Source organism: Adiantum capillus-veneris, chromosome 14 (assembly GCF_014529385.1).
Source record: "Adiantum capillus-veneris isolate H3 chromosome 14, ASM1452938v2, whole genome shotgun sequence".
NCBI classification, from domain to species: domain Eukaryota; kingdom Viridiplantae; phylum Streptophyta; class Polypodiopsida; order Polypodiales; family Pteridaceae; genus Adiantum; species Adiantum capillus-veneris.
In genome coordinates this window covers 56,812,185-56,829,402 of record NC_140944.1, presented here as the reverse complement: position 1 = coordinate 56,829,402, position 17,218 = coordinate 56,812,185, and the positions used below count along the sequence as shown (strand labels likewise).

Here is a 17,218-nt window from a genome sequence, read left to right as displayed (position 1 = left end):
CACAGCACCTTCATTCACAGTAGCATTCACTTTGTTTGTGATCATTGCACTCTCTCACTAAAGGAACGGAAGGCACTCCCTTCCGTAAGTAAAAGGAACCCTTGAGCACAGTTCGGAGCACTCATTTTGAGCAATAGCAACATTCACTTCCGCTGCACCTTACAAACTTTGGGACCAATGCATCAAGACGCGGAACACTCTCTCTCTCTCTCTCTCTCTCTCTCTCTCTCTCTCTCTCTCTCTCTCTCTCTCTCTCTCTCTCTCTCTCTCTCTCTCTCAGAGGTACAGCGGAAGTGTAAGCATTTAGCTCGAATCTAGTACTCCGCACAAGCACAAGGTTACTTTACTTCACTTGAAAAGAGAAACTGAACTGAACACAATGAAGGGGAGAGAGAGAGAGAGAGAGAGAGAGAGAAGAGAAGACGACACCGCATGTCGGATCCCAACCACCCTCACTCAAGGGTCCCCCCTTGCTATGTTGCCAAAGCAAGTACTTGCTTTATTTATTTGCACAATGCTACTACAATGACTAAAACGCTGAGACGCTAATGGGTACTTGCTAGAGATGCTTGGTACTGATGGTACTTGATGTAGATGCTGGGTACAGTGAGGCTAAGGATTGGATGTTGAAAACACTAAAGCATGCTGGCTGAATTCTACTTTGCTGAAAACCCTGATCTGCTGGACTGAAATCTGCCAACGCTAGGGTGCTCGAAATTCTAGCGATGAAGAGGCTGATCTGCTACGGTGCTGATAAACGGGAATGGCTGAGGCCGTTGATGCTTGGTGCTGAAAACGTTGATACTTGGTACTGAAAACCTGAAGCCTGATGGTGGAAACGCTGGGCCAATGCTTGAAACGCTGAGGGCTGATGGTGCTGTCACAAATTGCTGACGTCAAGCGACTGAAGAACGGAGCCAACTTGCAGATCCCGGCCAAGGGGCCTAAACCCTAAGAGAAGCAAAAGAAGCAACAGGAGAAGTTTTACCGACTTACAAAGTCTTGCCAAATGGCCTATTTTTTTAAAGAAGAATTCCCGCCAACTTATGGGACCTCGTCCGATCGAGCCCAAGTGACATGAAGAGAGAAAATAAAGCAAAACTCACATGCGTAGAAGATGATGACGTGGCAGTTGTACGGACATCCCGCAAAACGCATTGACTACTAATGTGGCAACTTGTACGGATTTCCGATTTTTGCGCTGACTTGTTGACGTGGCACCTTGTACGGATTTCCATGATTTATGCTGGCTGATTTTCAACGCCAGCTTTTGGGCCAGATGTTTTTAAGTTTGACTACTTTTCATGTAACTGCTTTTGAAGGCCAAGGGCCTATAAATGTGCAAAGGGCTCATTCTCTGACATGCTTCGGTGAGAAGGTGCAGAGCGCGAGTACCAGCATTGAACTGAGTTCAAGTAATATAAAGAAATACCAAAAGGGACGCCAAGGTTTGGAGCCAGTACTCTCTAGGGTGGAATTCCAACACTGTTCGTGTGTGATCTCACTTTGAGTTAAGTTGTTATTGAAGTGCTAAAAGTCCGTTCGGTCAATTCTTTTGTGTTGCCAGGTGCCTGTCTTGTGACAATGGTATCAGAGCATCGGGCGCGCTCTCATCTTCATCGCTCATGTCTTACAGGGCATAAGCCATAAAGATCACTTACAAGAGAAGAATCAAGGATTTTTTTTTTTAAAACCGTTGTTTTTCTTAGAGGAAGTGCCATGCAGTGGTGGATGTTTATAGCTACCAAGCAGTACACTCCAAGGACATGGCAAGCTTTCAAGAAAATTTTTGCCCGAAGCGATATGGTTTCTAGCAACTTCTAGCAAAGTGGGTTGTCCTGAATTGCTTGCCATGGAAACCCTAGCAGATTACAACTTGCAGACTTTAAACGTCTCTCCACAGGTGTCTCTTGTTGATAACCTTGGAGACAATGTGATTGCTATGTCTTGGGACTACCATCGCCACCAGATGTAACTATGTCAGACTTTGTAAATAATTAATGTATTTACGAGAAAAGAATTATCTAATTAGTTGTGTACACATTAGAATAGATTTAGCAATTCTGGGGCCTCAAGTGCGCCCATGTTTGGGCCAGTGCACCTCAGGGAGACCCTAGCAGAAAATACCCTGAAGCCCTAGTGATTGGGAAATCGGGTCTTCAATAAAGGGGTAGATAGTAGCCTCAGATTTCAGGCTCAGAGAATTACACGCGCTAGTGCAAGCACAGAAATGAGATGGGGTCCTTAGAATAATAACCCTAAGGCCTGAATTATTTTACGGCCTTAGAATAAGTTAATTAAAGTATTTTTAAATTGTTTATGCCGGACCAAATGACCGGACGAGTGCGAACAGGTAATGCCAGAGCAGTGCTGGTACGGCATTGCGCTGGGGAGCAGGTAACAGTTTCATTGGATTGCATCTATGTGTGCAGTTGTGGTTCAATTTGCACATTTCATTAATAGTTTGTAAACTTTTAAAAGTGAAAGTTGAAGGGTTTTTAAGTTATTAAGTAAGTGTCACTTGGCACACTTACCAATGCAAAGTAACTCTCTCTCACTCTCACTCTCTCTCACCCTCTCTCTCTTCCTAGCGCCCCCTCTCCCTGATAGCTATTTAGGAGCCCCCCCTCCCCCATTTTCAGTGTTGGCAGTGCTCCTACCCCCCCTATTGTGAGTATGCTCTACGCATTGGAGCCCTCCATAGAAGCTTGAGAGCAACCCCTTGCGACATATGTGGTGACCTCGTGCTCCCACTGTTTAGACCAAGGGTTCTCATAGCCATAGCCAGCATTTGGTGAAGTTTCATCGCGAGAAGTTACAGCAGGCACTCTCTTCGTAGAGTCTGGTGGCTGTAAATTCTTTGTTTTCAGCCCTTAATCACCTCCTTTAGGGTGAATTTCAGCAAAATACATATAGAATCTAGTTCTTCTCTACCTACACTACGTATACACAAAGTTTCGTGCAATTCCATCGCGGAAAAGGTCTCTATTTCGGCTTTGGAAGGTGCTCCGATAACATTTTCAGGTTATGTGCAAAAAATTACAGCAAGCATATGTGCGTGCATTTTGCGTGTTTCTCCCTTGTTTTTGTTGCAGGAATGATTATGCATAAAGGGACTCAGTTAGCGGAAGGTAGACTCTCATTTTCGAGAGCTTCCGTTGAGTTTTGTGGAAGACTCACTCTCGTTTTCGAGACCTTCCCAAAATCTCATAGCAGAGGGAAAATCCTCTCAGTATTCAGAGAGTAGCTTTCGCACTCTCTCAGTTAGAAGCAAAAGAGAAAGAATAGAGGACGGGCTATTGCCCCGTTCTTGTGCTTGTAAAGATTCTCCCTTAGTAATAAAGATAATCTCTTTACGAGGGGGGGACCAGCCCATCTTCTAGTCCCCAATGAAGTGCTCTCTCTCTCTCTCTCTCTCTCTCTCTCTCTCTCTCTCTCTCTCTCTCTCTCTCTCGTATTTGAAGTACAATTAAAAGTCAGTTTACGCTTCCGTATTTTTGTGACAGTGGTATTAGAGCAAGGTCATCTCTCTCTTCCTTAAGGGATTGACGACTCTTGGCAGACTGCAGAAATGGGAGGACGCGAGATAGAGTTCTCTCTCCTTCAACAGCAGGTGGAAGAGTTGCAAAAAGCTCTCTTCCATCCAGAAGTCCAAAAGATTCTCCATACTCTTGAGAAAGGGAAGGAGAAAATGTCGATGGGGTCGGGAGAAATCCCGCAGAACCCAAAGGCGCCAGAACCAAGGAAAGATCCTTTGATTGGAACCTCCCGCATGCACGAGAGGAAGAGGAAACCTCCAGAACGTCATGTGCGGTTTAATCCAAAGGTTCAAGAGCAGGATCCCCCTGATTCCCCTCAATTCTCTTTCATGAAGGATCTGGATGACATAGTTGCTCCGGAAGACATGTTTCTTGACGATCCGTCGCGGCAAGAAGTGCATTCAAGGGAAAGGATTCCTGTCCACGAGGAGTCTAAGATAGGAAGAAGGAGCACCATAAGAAGAAGCACCACAGGCAGAAAACATTCAAGTCGGGAGACAAAGATGTGAAATTCGACACCTACAATGGATGGCGTGATAATGACAAAGCTTTGGCTTTCATCCACCAATTCGAAGTTGCATTTGCTGAAGGGAATTTTAAAGAAAGATCCAAGCTTCGCCATGTCAGTATGTACCTGAAAGGCACCGCCAACAGTTGGTGGTTAACCCTTATCCTGGAAGATCGCAAACACCAAGATTAGACTGCTTTCAAGAAGGAGTTCTACGCACAGTTCCTTCCTCCAGACTATCAGGAAGAGGTAAAGAAAGAATGGGATCGACTTTCACAGTCGGAGAACGAAACTGTTCCACGCTATGTGGATAGGTTTTGGGACGTTCTCTTGAAAGTCACTCCGTTCAAGAAGATTGACGATTCGGAAAAGATGCGCAAGTTTGAAGCAGGATTGCACGAAGCCTTGCAAAAGGCTATGAAGCTTTACCCTCGGGGTAACTTGGAGATACTCGGGGTAACTTGGAGATACTTATGGAATCAGCTCGCATAGTTGATGGAATACATGACAAGGGTACTCCCAAGAAGATGGAGCAAAGCACTTACCATGCCAAGCAGAAGGCTCTCCATGAGCAGCCTACATCTACTTCTTCTTCTCAAAAGAAGAAAAGAACCGCCTTCGAAGCAGAAGCAAAGCCAAATCAGCCCAAGAAAGGGAGATGTCTCTCTCCTGCTGAGTTGCGAACCTACATTAGTGAAGGAAGATGCTTCAAGTGTGGACAAGTTGGTCACATGATAGGGTGACTGTCCTACCAAACCTCCGCAACCACCCTCTTCCAATGCAGTCCCAGATGTACAGGGAAATACAACCAAGGATGGAAAAGAAAGAGCTCTTCTCAAAGCATGGGGTAGCATCAACAACCAACGGGCTCTTATTCTGTTTGACCCTGGCAGTACAGACAACTTCATCTCTACAAAGCTAGCTGATGACCTGAACTTACAGCCCAATCGTTTTGGAGTTTCTATTCAAGCACAATCTGCTTTCAAAGGGTAGAACTCTAACTCTACTCCAATCATAGGGAAGCTGAATCTAAAGGTCGACAACTACAAAGATCAAGAGTCTTTCTTACTAGCTTCACTTGAAGGATGCGACGTTATCTTGGGAATGCCTGGGCACTACAAGATGCATCCCATTCTTGACTATGTTCAGAAAACCTTATCCTTTGATCATAAAGGAAAGGAGTATCTTGTACTTGCAGATGCAGGTGATTGGCGTATCCCTATCGCCAATCACATTGCAATCAAGAAAGTAATGAAAAAGTGTGTTTCAGCGTACTTGATTTTTGCAAGAGAGAGAGATGTGTCTGTTTCATAACTTTCTTCCTCTTCAGAGCAAAAAAGACTTAAGTTATTAGAAAGTTATAAAGATTGTTTTGCAAATGAACTTCCAAATGAACTCCCACCTTCGCGACCTGAGGATCATACAATTGATTTGATCCCAAGAAGTTCTCCTCCAAATCAGCCCCCTTATCGAGTTAGTCTAATGCAGCAAGAGGAAATTCTCAAGCAGGTTAACGAACTTTTGGAGAAGGGCTTAATAAGGCCTAGTACTTCTCCATATTGTTCACCTGTCTTAGCACAGAAAAAGGATGGCACATTCCGCATGTGCATAGACTATAGATCTTTAAACAAGATCACAATCAAGAATCGACTTCCAATCCCTCTGATTGACGACATTCTTGACAAGTTACAAGGGGCAAGTATCTTTAGTCGTATGGACTTGAAGAGCGGTTATCATCAAATCCGCATAGCTCCTCAGGATGTGCATAAGACTTCATTTAGAACAACCTTCGGGTTGTATGAATTTCCAGTGATGCCTTTGGACTCACTAATGCACCAGTTACATTCAACAGAATGATGGATAGAATCTTCCACTCATACAGAAGCTTTACAAGCATTTTCTTTGATGACGTCTTAATCTTCTCAGAGACGGAAGACGAACACTACAAGCATCTCGCATTAGTGTTTGAAGAATTACGCAAACACAAATCATTTGTGAATGCTAAGAAGAGTGAGTTCTTTTTAAAAGAAATCCACTATTTGGGCCATATAGTATCTCAAAACCAGGTGAGAATGGACCCTGATAAGATTCAAGCAGTTGTAGAATGGCCTACGCCAACCACAGTACATGATGTACGAAGTTTCCTTAGCCTCTGTTCTTATTATCGACGTTTCATTCGAGCCTTTGCCTCTATCGCACGTCCCCTTCATGACCTGACAAAGAAGCGGATTCCATTCCACTGGGGGTCTGGACAAAAACAAGCTTTTGAAAAGCTTAAGTATCCACTCAGTCACGGACCTGTTCTCACCGTCCCTGATCTTCGCAAACCTTTTGGGGTATACTACGATGCATCTGGAGATGGTGTAGGAGCAGTTTTGAACCAAGAGGGTCACGCCATAGCCTACGAAAGTCGGCGCCTTAAAGATGCAGAGTTGCATGTCTCCATATACGAGAAAGAGCTAATGGCGGTAATTCATGCTCTTTTCATTTGGAAACACTATCTGTTAGGAGCTGATTTTATTATCAAGACAGATCATCAAAGTCTTCGCTATTTTCTCACACAGAGAAAGTTATCAGAAAAGCAGATGAGACGGGCCAACTTTCTTTCAATGTTCCATTTTCAGATTTTACACACTTCCCGAACAAAGAATGCAATTACAGATGCTCTCTCCAAACGTCCAAAGATCAATGCACTAACAACAATTTATCATGAGGAACTAGAATCTCTCAGCGAGATGTATCCTCAAGATCCAGACTTCGCTACAATTTGGGCAAATCTTCAAGCTGGTCACTCAAGGCCACCTTATTCCATTAGGGATAATACGCTCTATCGTCAACAAGCAATATGCATAGCTCAGCCTTACACCAAAAGGTGATGGACGAAGCACATAATTCTCCTTATGCCAAGCATCAGGGAATTGCTGATACTACTAGTGCCCTCGAAAGGTATTTCTTTTGGCCAACACTCCGTGCGGACATTGAAAAACATGTACGTGAGTGTTTAATCTGCCAGAAAGTAAAATATGACAGACATAAAGTTTATGGCAAGCTTCAGCCACTCCCTGTGCCTAACACGCCATGGGAAAGTATTGCCATGGATTTTATTACGGATCTTCCTAGATCCAAGAATGGAAATGATGCAATCTGGACTATAGTAGACAGATTCAATAAGCAAGCACATTTCCTTCCAATAAAGAAGACGATCAAAGCTGATCACATGGCTAGAATATTTCTAGCTCAGATTTTTAAACACCATGGATTGCCAAAGACTATTGTCAGCGATAGAGATCTCCGCATGACTAGTCTATTTTGGCAGGCATTGTTCGAAAACTTGGAAACTAAGCTTGATTTTTCATCAGCTTATCATCCTCAAACAGATGGTCAAAGCAAAATCGCTAATGCCACTGTTTTAGATCTCCTCAAGTGCTATGTTTCGGAACGACAATCCGAATGGGAACAATATTTACCAATAGTTGAGTTTGCGTATAATAATACCATACATTCCTCAACTGGTAAAGCTCCTTTCGAAATTATTTATGGGAAGCCACTCTTACTTCTTATTATGGTTACCAAAGAGAACATCTTCGCCGCAGATGAATTTGTGCGCAATATTGATACTGTCCATCAACAAGTAAAGCAAGCGATTCTTCGTACTCAAGAGCAACAAAAGAGAAAAGCAGACAAGCACAGAAGGAATCTCAATCTTGAAAAAGGACAATATGTCTTGCTTCGGTTTGAGAAAGCTAGATTGAAAAAGCAGGTCGGAAAAGGGAAAGTTGTCAAACTTTCCCGTCGATTTTACGGCCCTTTCAAAATTACCGATAAAATCAATGATGTGACTTTCAGATTGGATTTGCCCTCCCACAGGCGCATCCATAATGCTTTTCATGTCAGTCTCCTCCAACCATATGTTGGACCTCCTCCAGTGGCGCCAGTACAAGAAGCTCCTCCAGAAGTCGAAGAGACTAAGGAAATCCTTCAACCTAAACAGATAATACACCACTCAGAGAGACAACTAAAGTCGGGAAGCCTACATCGAAAGTATTTAGTCAAGTTCAAAAATTACACCCCTTTAGATGCAAAGGGGATGACTGAGTCTGATCTTAAGGACTATCCAAACATCTTGCACAGTTATGTTGACGCTCTGCAGTTGAGGTCAACTGTTTAGAACCAAGAGGGATGTAACTATGTCAGACTTTGTAAATAATTAATATATTTACGAGAAAAGAATTATCTAATTAGTTGTGTACACATGAGAATAGATTTAGCAGTTCTGGGGCCTCAGGTGCGCCCAAGTTTGGGCCAGTGCACCTCAGGGAGACCCTAGCAGAAAATACCTTGAAGCCCTAATGATTGGGAAATCGGGTCTTCAATAAAGGGGTAGATAGTAGCCTCAGATTTCAAGCTCAGAAAATTACGCGCGCTAGTGCAAGCACAGGAATGAGATGGGGTCCTCAGAATAATAACCCTAAGGCCTGAATTATTTTACGGCCTTAGGATAAGTTAATTAAAGTATTTTTAAATTGTTTATGCCGAACCAAATGATCGGACGAGTGCGAACAGGTAATGCCAGAGCAGTGCTGGTACGGCATTGCGCTGTGGAGCAGGTAACAGTTTCATTGGCATCTATGTGTGTAGTTGTGGTTCAATTTGCACATTTCATTAATAGTTTGTGAACTTTTAAAAGTGAAAGTTGAAGGGTTTTAAAGTTATTAAGTAAGTGTGCCACTTGGCACACTTACCAATGCAAAGTAACTCTCTCACTCTCACTCTCACCCTCTCTCTCTTCCTAGCGCCCCCTCTCCCTGATGGCTATTTAGGAGCCCCCCCTCCCCCATTTTCAGTGTTGGCAGTGCTCCTACCCCCCCTATTGTGAGTATGCTCTACGCATTGGAGCCCTCCATAGAAGCTTGAGAGCAACCCCTTGCGACATATGTGGTGACCTCCTGCTCCCATTGTTTAGAACAAGGGTTCTCATAGCCATAGCCAGCTTTTGGTGAAGTTTCATCGCGAGAAGTTGCAGCAGGCACTCTCTTCGTAGAGTCTGGTGGCTGTAAATTCTCTGTTTTCAGCCCTTAATCACCTCCTTTAGGGTGAATTTCAGCAAAATACATATAGAATCTAGTTCTTCTCTACCTACACTACGCATACACAAAGTTTCGTGCAATTCCATCGCGGAAAAGGTCCCTATTTCGGCTTTGGAAGGTGCTCCGGTAACATTTTCAGGTTATGTGCAAAAAATTACAGCAAGCATGTGTGCGTGCATTTTGCGTGTTTCTCCCTTGTTTTTGTTGCAGGAATGATTATGCATAAAGGGACTCAGTTAGCGGAAGGTAGACTCTCATTTTCAAGAGCTTCCGTTGAGTTTTGTGGAAGATAGACTCGTTTTCGAGACCTTCCCAAAATCTCATAGCAGAGGGAAAATCCTCTCAGTATTCAGAGAGTAGCTTTCGCACTCTCTCAGTCAAAAGCAGAAGAGAAAGAATAGAGGACGGGCTATTGCCCCGTTCTTGTGCTTGTAAAGATTCTCCCTTAGTAATAAAGACAATCTCTTTATGGGGGGGGGACCAGCCCATCTCTTGGTCCCCAATGAAGTGCTCTCTCTCTCTCTCTCTCTCTCTCTCTCTCTCTCTCTCTCTCTCTCTCTCTCTCTCTCTCTCTCTCTCTCTCTAATTCTCTTGAGTATTTGAAGTACAATTAAAAGTCAATTTACGCTTCCGTAGTTTTGTGACATCAGAGGAGCACTGCCTGTCCAAGAGCTGATGGACAATGTTGTGGTCGGCTACGACCTTATGGAAGGAACCCTAATTTTTGGTGCAGGTTTCAGGATGGAAAGTAAGTCGACTTTTCGAGCTTGGCTGATGTTGAGATTGCTTTTATTTGTTTTGAACCTGTCTTGGTGCCAATACAACTCCCGTAGAGGTCCTTTGCTCTCAGACTCTCCGTCCAAATGCTCTAAGAAGTAAGGCCTCTGAGGGTCTGTTTATTCTTACAAGGGATGCCAAAAGCAGAGCCCCAAAAGCAGTTAAACTCAAAAGCCATTGGTTCCTACAGCAATGAATCCCAAAAGCAATTGATCCCAAAACCTACCAAAAGCAGTCAGCACAAATTACGAAAATTCCGTACAGTCTGTCAACGCAAAATCCGAAAATCCGCACAATGTGCCACATCAGCATCTATACTGCCTGCCACGTCAACAGTACTGCCCGAGTGGTCATACCACATCATTACTTTGTGACAACTGTCACGAGACGAGCAACGGAAAACAACAGATTGAACAAACGTTTAGCACTTCAATAACAACTAAATTGAAAAAGAGAGAAAGAGCGAGAGAGAGAGAGAGAGAGAGAGAGAGAGCACACACGACACGGGGTGGCGGAATTCCACCCGGAGAGTACTAGCCCCAAACCGTGGTTCCCCTTTCAGTATTTCTTTATATTGCTTGAACCTAGCTCTTGCTCTGCATCTGCCCGCAGTTAAATGCTAGAGTGAGCCCACAATTCATATTTGAAGGCCCTTGGCCATTCAAAAGCAATAACATGAAAAGCTTAAAGTTCTAAAAGCATCTGCTGTCCAAAAGCTACCAACCCGCAAAGCGCGAAAATCCGTACAAGCTGCCACATGGCAACTGTCAACGCAATTCGCGAAAATCTGCCACTTCAACAAATCAGTGCAAATTGCGAAAATCGTAATGCTAAATGTCATCAGCTGATACGAAAAAAGCGTGTGTGTGTGCGCTAGTCCTACTTTATTTAACCTCTTTAGGTCACTTGGGCCCTATCGGACGGAGTCAAGTTGGTGGGAACTTCTTTTGCTTCTTCTTCTTCTTCTTCTTCTTTTGCTGCTGCTTCTTAGGGTTTAGGCCCCTCGACCGGGATGTGCAGGTTGGCTTCGTTTTTCAATGGCTTGACACATCAGCAGTTTGTGACAATTTGAGATTATCGAGGGTGTTAAGAAGGTTCTACCTATTTTAAGCACCAAAGATAAGACCTCGACACTGCTTTTGCTAAGGTGCGTGAGGCTCTCGAGAAGTCTCAGGCACGGCATAAGAAGGCAACAGACAAGCATCGACGTGATTGGCAACTGAAGGAGAATGATCGAGTGCTTTTACGGTTTGAGAAGGCACGCCTACAGAAACGGAAGGGTAAGAAGCGGCTTTTTCCAAAGTGAGTATGTACACGGCCCTTTCTAGATTCAAGAAAAGATCAATGATGTATTCTTCAGACTAAAGTTGTCAAAAACTTGGGAGATTCACAATGTATTTCATGTGAGTCTATTGAGACCTTTCAAAGGTTAAGTGCCAGTGGACAAGGAGCCAGGGGAGCAGCCCGAAGCAGAACGACAGAGGAGATTCTCATTCCAGAACAAATCCTTGCTCACAAGGAAAGGAAAGTGAAAGGTAAGCTAACACATCGATATTTAGTCAAGTTCAAGAACTACCTGGCTTTGGATGTAAAATGGATGGAGGAGGAGGACCTAGCAGATACTCCTCAGACTTTAGAGCTTTTCCTTGAAGCTTTTAGTCTAGAACCATTCCAAGAGTTACCGGTGAATCAGCAGGTTGAATCTAGTGCAGTGCGGACTGCACGAGAGGGGAGTTACTCCGTTCCTTTGTCACCGGTTACCTCCATGGAATAAAGTCACTCATTTCTTTTGAGATTTCAGGGATATTGACGGGCTGACAATATTCTATTGAATGACTTTATGTAAAGAAGTACTTTGAAATGGGAATTCCTAAAATAAATATGTTACATGTGCTCTCTCGTGTTTTGAAAGACGAAATGAATGCACCATTTCTTGTTCACCTAAGGGGTGATGTGGATATGATAGTAACAAGATTTAGTCAATCAAGACATCCATAAAGATCAACACGATCTAGATGTGATTGATAAATAAGTTACAATGATCATGATTCTCATCTAAGATCTCGACGGGGATAGTGATGCAAATATGATGTCAATGTTTAGTGACTATCATCTTCATGCAACTGCGGGTAAATATGGTCTAGTGCGTCGGTACTTAAGAGTCAGTGTCTGCTAAATTAGTTTCTATCCTATGTCTATTTTGTAGGCGTAATCGAGGGCAATTACAATTCTTTCAAGAAGGGGATATGTCACAAAGTGATGACGTGGCAGGACCTAAAGGACAGACTCCAAACAAAGAGGGGTCAAAGCCCCAGTGAGAGGCACAAGAAGTTTTACCAACTTACAAGTCTTATCGAGGGGCCTATTTTTAAAGGCCAATTTCCATCAACTTATGGGACCCTATCCCATGGGGCATTAGTGACACAAGCATTAAAATAAACCAAGACCATACACACCCAAAAATTGCATGGAGGACTGATGATGTGGCATTTGCATGGACGCCCACGTATTGCGTTGATTGCTGACGTGGCAACCGTACGGAATTTCGCAATTTGCGCTAGGGGTGTTAGACGCTAGCTTTTGGGACAGGATGCTTTTAGACTTGACACTTTTTTATGTAAAGTGCTTTTGAAGGCCAGGGGCCTACAAATTAATTGCCAAGGCCCCATTCTCAGGTAGATTGGCTTAAGAGCACTGCTGAGAGAAGAGGACCCTCGAACATTGTATTTTGTGAAGCGTAATAATAAAGAAATACCGAGAAGGGGCGCCAAACGTCGCCAGTCTCTGGGGCCAGTCTCTCTAGGCGCAAAGCTTCACCGTGCCGTGTCGTCTCTCTCTCAATTTTGATCAATTCTACCACTTTTCTCGCGTGTGTTGCACTAGATCTTCGGCTTGGAGTGTCCAAGCCTATTACATTCGGGGTTCTTGGGTTCTTGGGATACTTGGGTACTCGGGGTACTTGGGTTCTCGGAATTCCTGGTACTTGGTATTGCTTGCAATCTGCGTTTATGAAGGCTTTTCTCTTACCAACGCTCAACTCCTTCGTGCGGGAGCACCCCTTGGCCGCCTTGCTCTCACGCCAAGGGTGCTTTTTCCCATGTGCAAGGTCCACTCTCAATCAGTGGAAAAGAGGAACGAGGAAAGGCTCGACAAGTCCTTCTTTTATTAGTTAACTGTCACTCTTCAAAAACACAAAACAGAGATCGACACGCCCGAGTGGTCTTGGGTGCGGCTGGGGCCATTGCAACGCGAGAGAACAAGACAGCTGGAGTGGTTCTTTTGCCGATTGGAGACGACATGCACAATATGCCCCACAGCTCCAATAGCTATAGTACCAACCGTCATAGCAATGTAGAAATCATCTTCATGATTTGGAGGACACACAGCTGTGAAAGGTATGATCCTCTTCAGCTCTAGAACACCTGTGAATTGCCAAAAACATCAAACTAGTGCACAACAAAGAGAATCATAGACGACACCCTTTCGACCATGCGTTTGCCGAAAAATGAAGAGCACTCAAATCCCAACAGGGAAACAGAGGAAATTAACGGAGATTCCATCGGGAGCAAGTCTGCGTCCAAGGTTTCGGGAGACCATGGGTTCTCGGCAAGACGAAGTAGCCAAAAGGAATGATCAAATACTCCAATGACCCGAAATATGTGAATTACCTGAAGAATCATCCACTTGACGAGGTTCACTCTAAATGGCAAGAAGCCGTCAGCTCACTTCTTAGGACGGCCATGACGACAAAAGTAAAGTCGGGTGCAAAAAAGCAAAAATTGTACTCACAAGAATTTGACGAAGCTCTTGAACAGAAGATAAATCACTTAATGAAAAGCACAAAGCATTGTCGGAAGAAAAGCTAAACAAAGGATTACACCGGTTATCTGGGCCAAAAATCAACTTTTGAGGTAGCTAGTAGATCCAAGAAGCATGTTCGTTTCGCGGATGACCCAAGTTCTTCTTCGTCTTTAGAGTATTTTGATAGTTCCTCTTCCTCTAGTTCCACTGAGGATGAGAAAAAGTGAAAGAAGCGAAGAAAGACCAAGAAAAGCAGATCTAAGAAAGTCTAGAAAGCATAGAAAGCAATCTAGCAATTCAAAGGAGGAGACCTCATCCTCTTTTGAGGGTTCAAACAATGAGAAAAAGAAAAAGAAGACTAGAGAGTTCAAGTATGGGGGTGAAGCAATAAAGTTTGACACTTTTCAGTCATCGCTTTTTCTGGGAGACATTTCTTCAAAGCCTCAAAGGGAGGAAAGGCAATGTCCTGTCTGTAAGTATTGCATAGACATGGTGGTCAACCCTACTTTTGCACAAGAGAGCACCAAAGACAATAGTAAAGTTCCAAAAACTCTTCACTGCGGCATTGTTGATGAAGTTGTATGAAGAGGATGTCATCACGGCTAACTATCTGAAGATGACCAAAGACGATACGTGGGCAACCTATTGTCACACAAGTGTTTTCAACAAAAAGAAAATTTAAATAAATGAGCACATATCTACATTGAATACAATTGCAAAATCTTGAGCTTCATGGTTAGAATAATGGGTCAAACATTATACCAAGCAAATTAAGTCTAAGCCTTAAGGAATTGGTAGTACTCATGTATGTTACTAGGCACTCACTAGACTTTTGATCTGAAGAGTGCCATATTAGATTTGTTTTGAGCAGCCAATTGAGACTACCTCCATGCGTGAAGCAAACACATAGTCGGACTACCCATCAAAAGTTCAGGTAAAAAGCTTCTTCATTGTATAAGGTGGCCCTAAAAACGATTACCAACAAGTCAGCATTGGATAGCACCATTGGTCCACTTACAAGGACTCAAGTACACACAAGTAGATGCTCCACCTACTTTGCTGAAGGGTAACGAACTCCTAGCCCACCAACTAAAACCATAAAATTGGACACAAGACGACAATCAGTACTATGTAGCTAAATGGCCCCACCTTAATTCATGGCCTTAATCAGAGTAGCATCTTAAAACATTCAAGAAAAATCCTACATAGGCAGCCCTGACATATTTCTAGTACTGATACCTAAGTCCAAACTACTTAACCCTGCACATGCAAAACAAATACGTTTATTGCTCATGAAAAATCAAATCAGTGGCTCAACCATCCTGAAACAAGCATCTCTAACACATGCTGCCAAGAGAATTCATAAACTCAGACATGTAGTTGTCACAGCAATAACATGAACTTCCATCTTTACTTTCAATGATGAGACCAAGAATTGAGGTCAGAATACATACCACTTGGAACATGATTGATAGATATGCCTGTACTAGAGAGCGCATCCAAAATTTTATGCTCCAAGTTTCTTGTATCACCAAACACATCTATAGTTATGGGGCCATTCATATTTGCATGGAGGAGGGCCGATCTCAAATTCTGGGCTATGTAATGCGGATCCACATTCCTTGGTACGTGACAATTCTCAATGTCCCACCAGATTGAGATTTTGGAGGATGAGCAGCTATTCTTTTCCATTGGACCTAAAAGGCAAAAGATAATTCGAACTTGTAAAACCACATGGACAAGATCAAGCACGTGTTATCACACAGTGCATGTTCCGAAAATAAAGTGAGATTATGACACTTATCAAAAAAAACCCATAATTTCATGTACAAAGTTGCAAGTGCACACGTATCTCAGAAATTAGACTTGCATGACCAAACTGATAACAAAATACAAGCCTATCCAGCTCAAAGGAAATTTGCTATAGGTCAAACCAACCCATACGCCAAAGGCAATGTCTAAATTTACAAACAAACTTGCTTACTTAAGTCTTGACTCTTAGGCATGTTTCCAGCTCTTGATATTCTCCCCGGAAGCCAATTAGGTTTGAAGTATACTAAGTAATATTATAAGAAGTCAAAATCCTTATTATGAACAAGTAAGAAACTTTAACAAATTTTATTGGCAAGCCTGTCGAATCCTTTCAGTGATGTAGAAAACATCAGCTAGTCAAAAATCAATCATAACCGTACTTGTTAAGTTTGTACATGTTGGAAATACTTTTCTTGTTTTAGTATGTAAAATGAAAAGTACTACACAAGTTCCACTATAGGCAAGACGTGGTGAGTGAGAATGGCCCTGGCAACCAAATTAGTGCTAATCTGCACTAGTAAAGGTGACCAGCAGGTGTAGCCAAATATGAACAACCATTGAGCATTTTACTTCTCACATTTCTCTGAACAGTTAACACACAGATCATTACAAAACAATTTCCACCAGCCTACAAGATGGCTAGAGTATGTTATGTCGATACATAATAACATGGACACAAGGTCCTTCACACACGCATAAGTTATTGATAGTAGCACTTCGGATGAACGCCTCCAAGGAAAAGCAGCAAGTACCACAGGTTCTTTACTATCAGCAAGTTCAGCATGTTACTGTGAAGAACACTGTCTATGAATGTTACTTATTCACAGGGACCTTGTGTTCTTGCAAACACGTGAAGAGATTCTCAGTTCTTCAGTGGAAGTTCACTAGACAGCATCCATACGACACTGCCCAACTGTTAAGTTCCCGCCCCAAAGTTGCCGTGACTTTGACAAAATCTTGAAGATGGAGCTCCCATATAAGCAAAGTGACCAAGAGAGCAATCAGGAACTACAACACACTGAATGAAAGCCACACTCTGTGTGGGGGGAGCTTGTATAAGGACCTCAATTCTCTGCAACTTTTTTAATGGCTGAGAGCACCGGCACCTTAACAATGGCGCCCCGCTTCAAAAAGATAAACACAGTTTCTGTTCTTGTAGGTACCATGCACTGTAAGTGCCTGCAGAATGACAACTACCGTGGATAAGAGGTGCACAAACCTGGCGATGGCGTTCGGGGCCTGACGAACGCGCGATAAACTCACACAGATTACGGCGTAGAACGCCCCTTCACAATGTGTCTCCAAGTTTATCAGAGTGAACTGACTGTGCTACTTATATGCTAGCAGACGATCAGATAAGCTATGTCCCTAACCTTCTCGAAAGATCTAATTAATATGCGGTAACGATTTTTTAAAAACAAGTGATAAAATCACGAGGCCTGCCCATTGAAATCTACTTGCAATGCGTAAGAACAAAAGAAGAAGACGAGATCGAAAGTTTAGAAATGAATGGGCACATATAGTGAAATTGTCATTGTCATTTTCATTAGAAAAGAGAGTTACAAGAGGTGTGTGAGGAGGGCTCAAAGCTCCAGAATTGTTTTTCCTTGTGTACCCCACGGGGTGGGTAGGGATGGAAGATCATGTGCTTTTTATTTTTCTTTCTTGGGTTGTGAAAGTTCCTCGAGCATATC

General features: G+C 43.1%; 1 protein-coding gene across 1 annotated transcript in view; it reads right to left on the bottom strand.

Annotated features, from left to right (window-relative positions):
* The window catches only part of LOC147442422 (uncharacterized), a 62,285-nt gene extending 45,388 nt beyond the window's left edge, over positions 1-16,897 (bottom strand). Inside the window, exons 1-2 of the mRNA XM_086528593.1 lie at positions 16,744-16,897; positions 15,167-15,409 (exon numbers count right to left, since the gene is read on the bottom strand). Coding sequence (XP_086384719.1) covers positions 15,167-15,404 — 238 coding nt within the window. The 5' untranslated portion in view covers positions 15,405-15,409; positions 16,744-16,897. The remainder of the gene's footprint in view (positions 1-15,166; positions 15,410-16,743) is intronic.
* Positions 16,898-17,218: the final 321 nt, after the last annotated feature.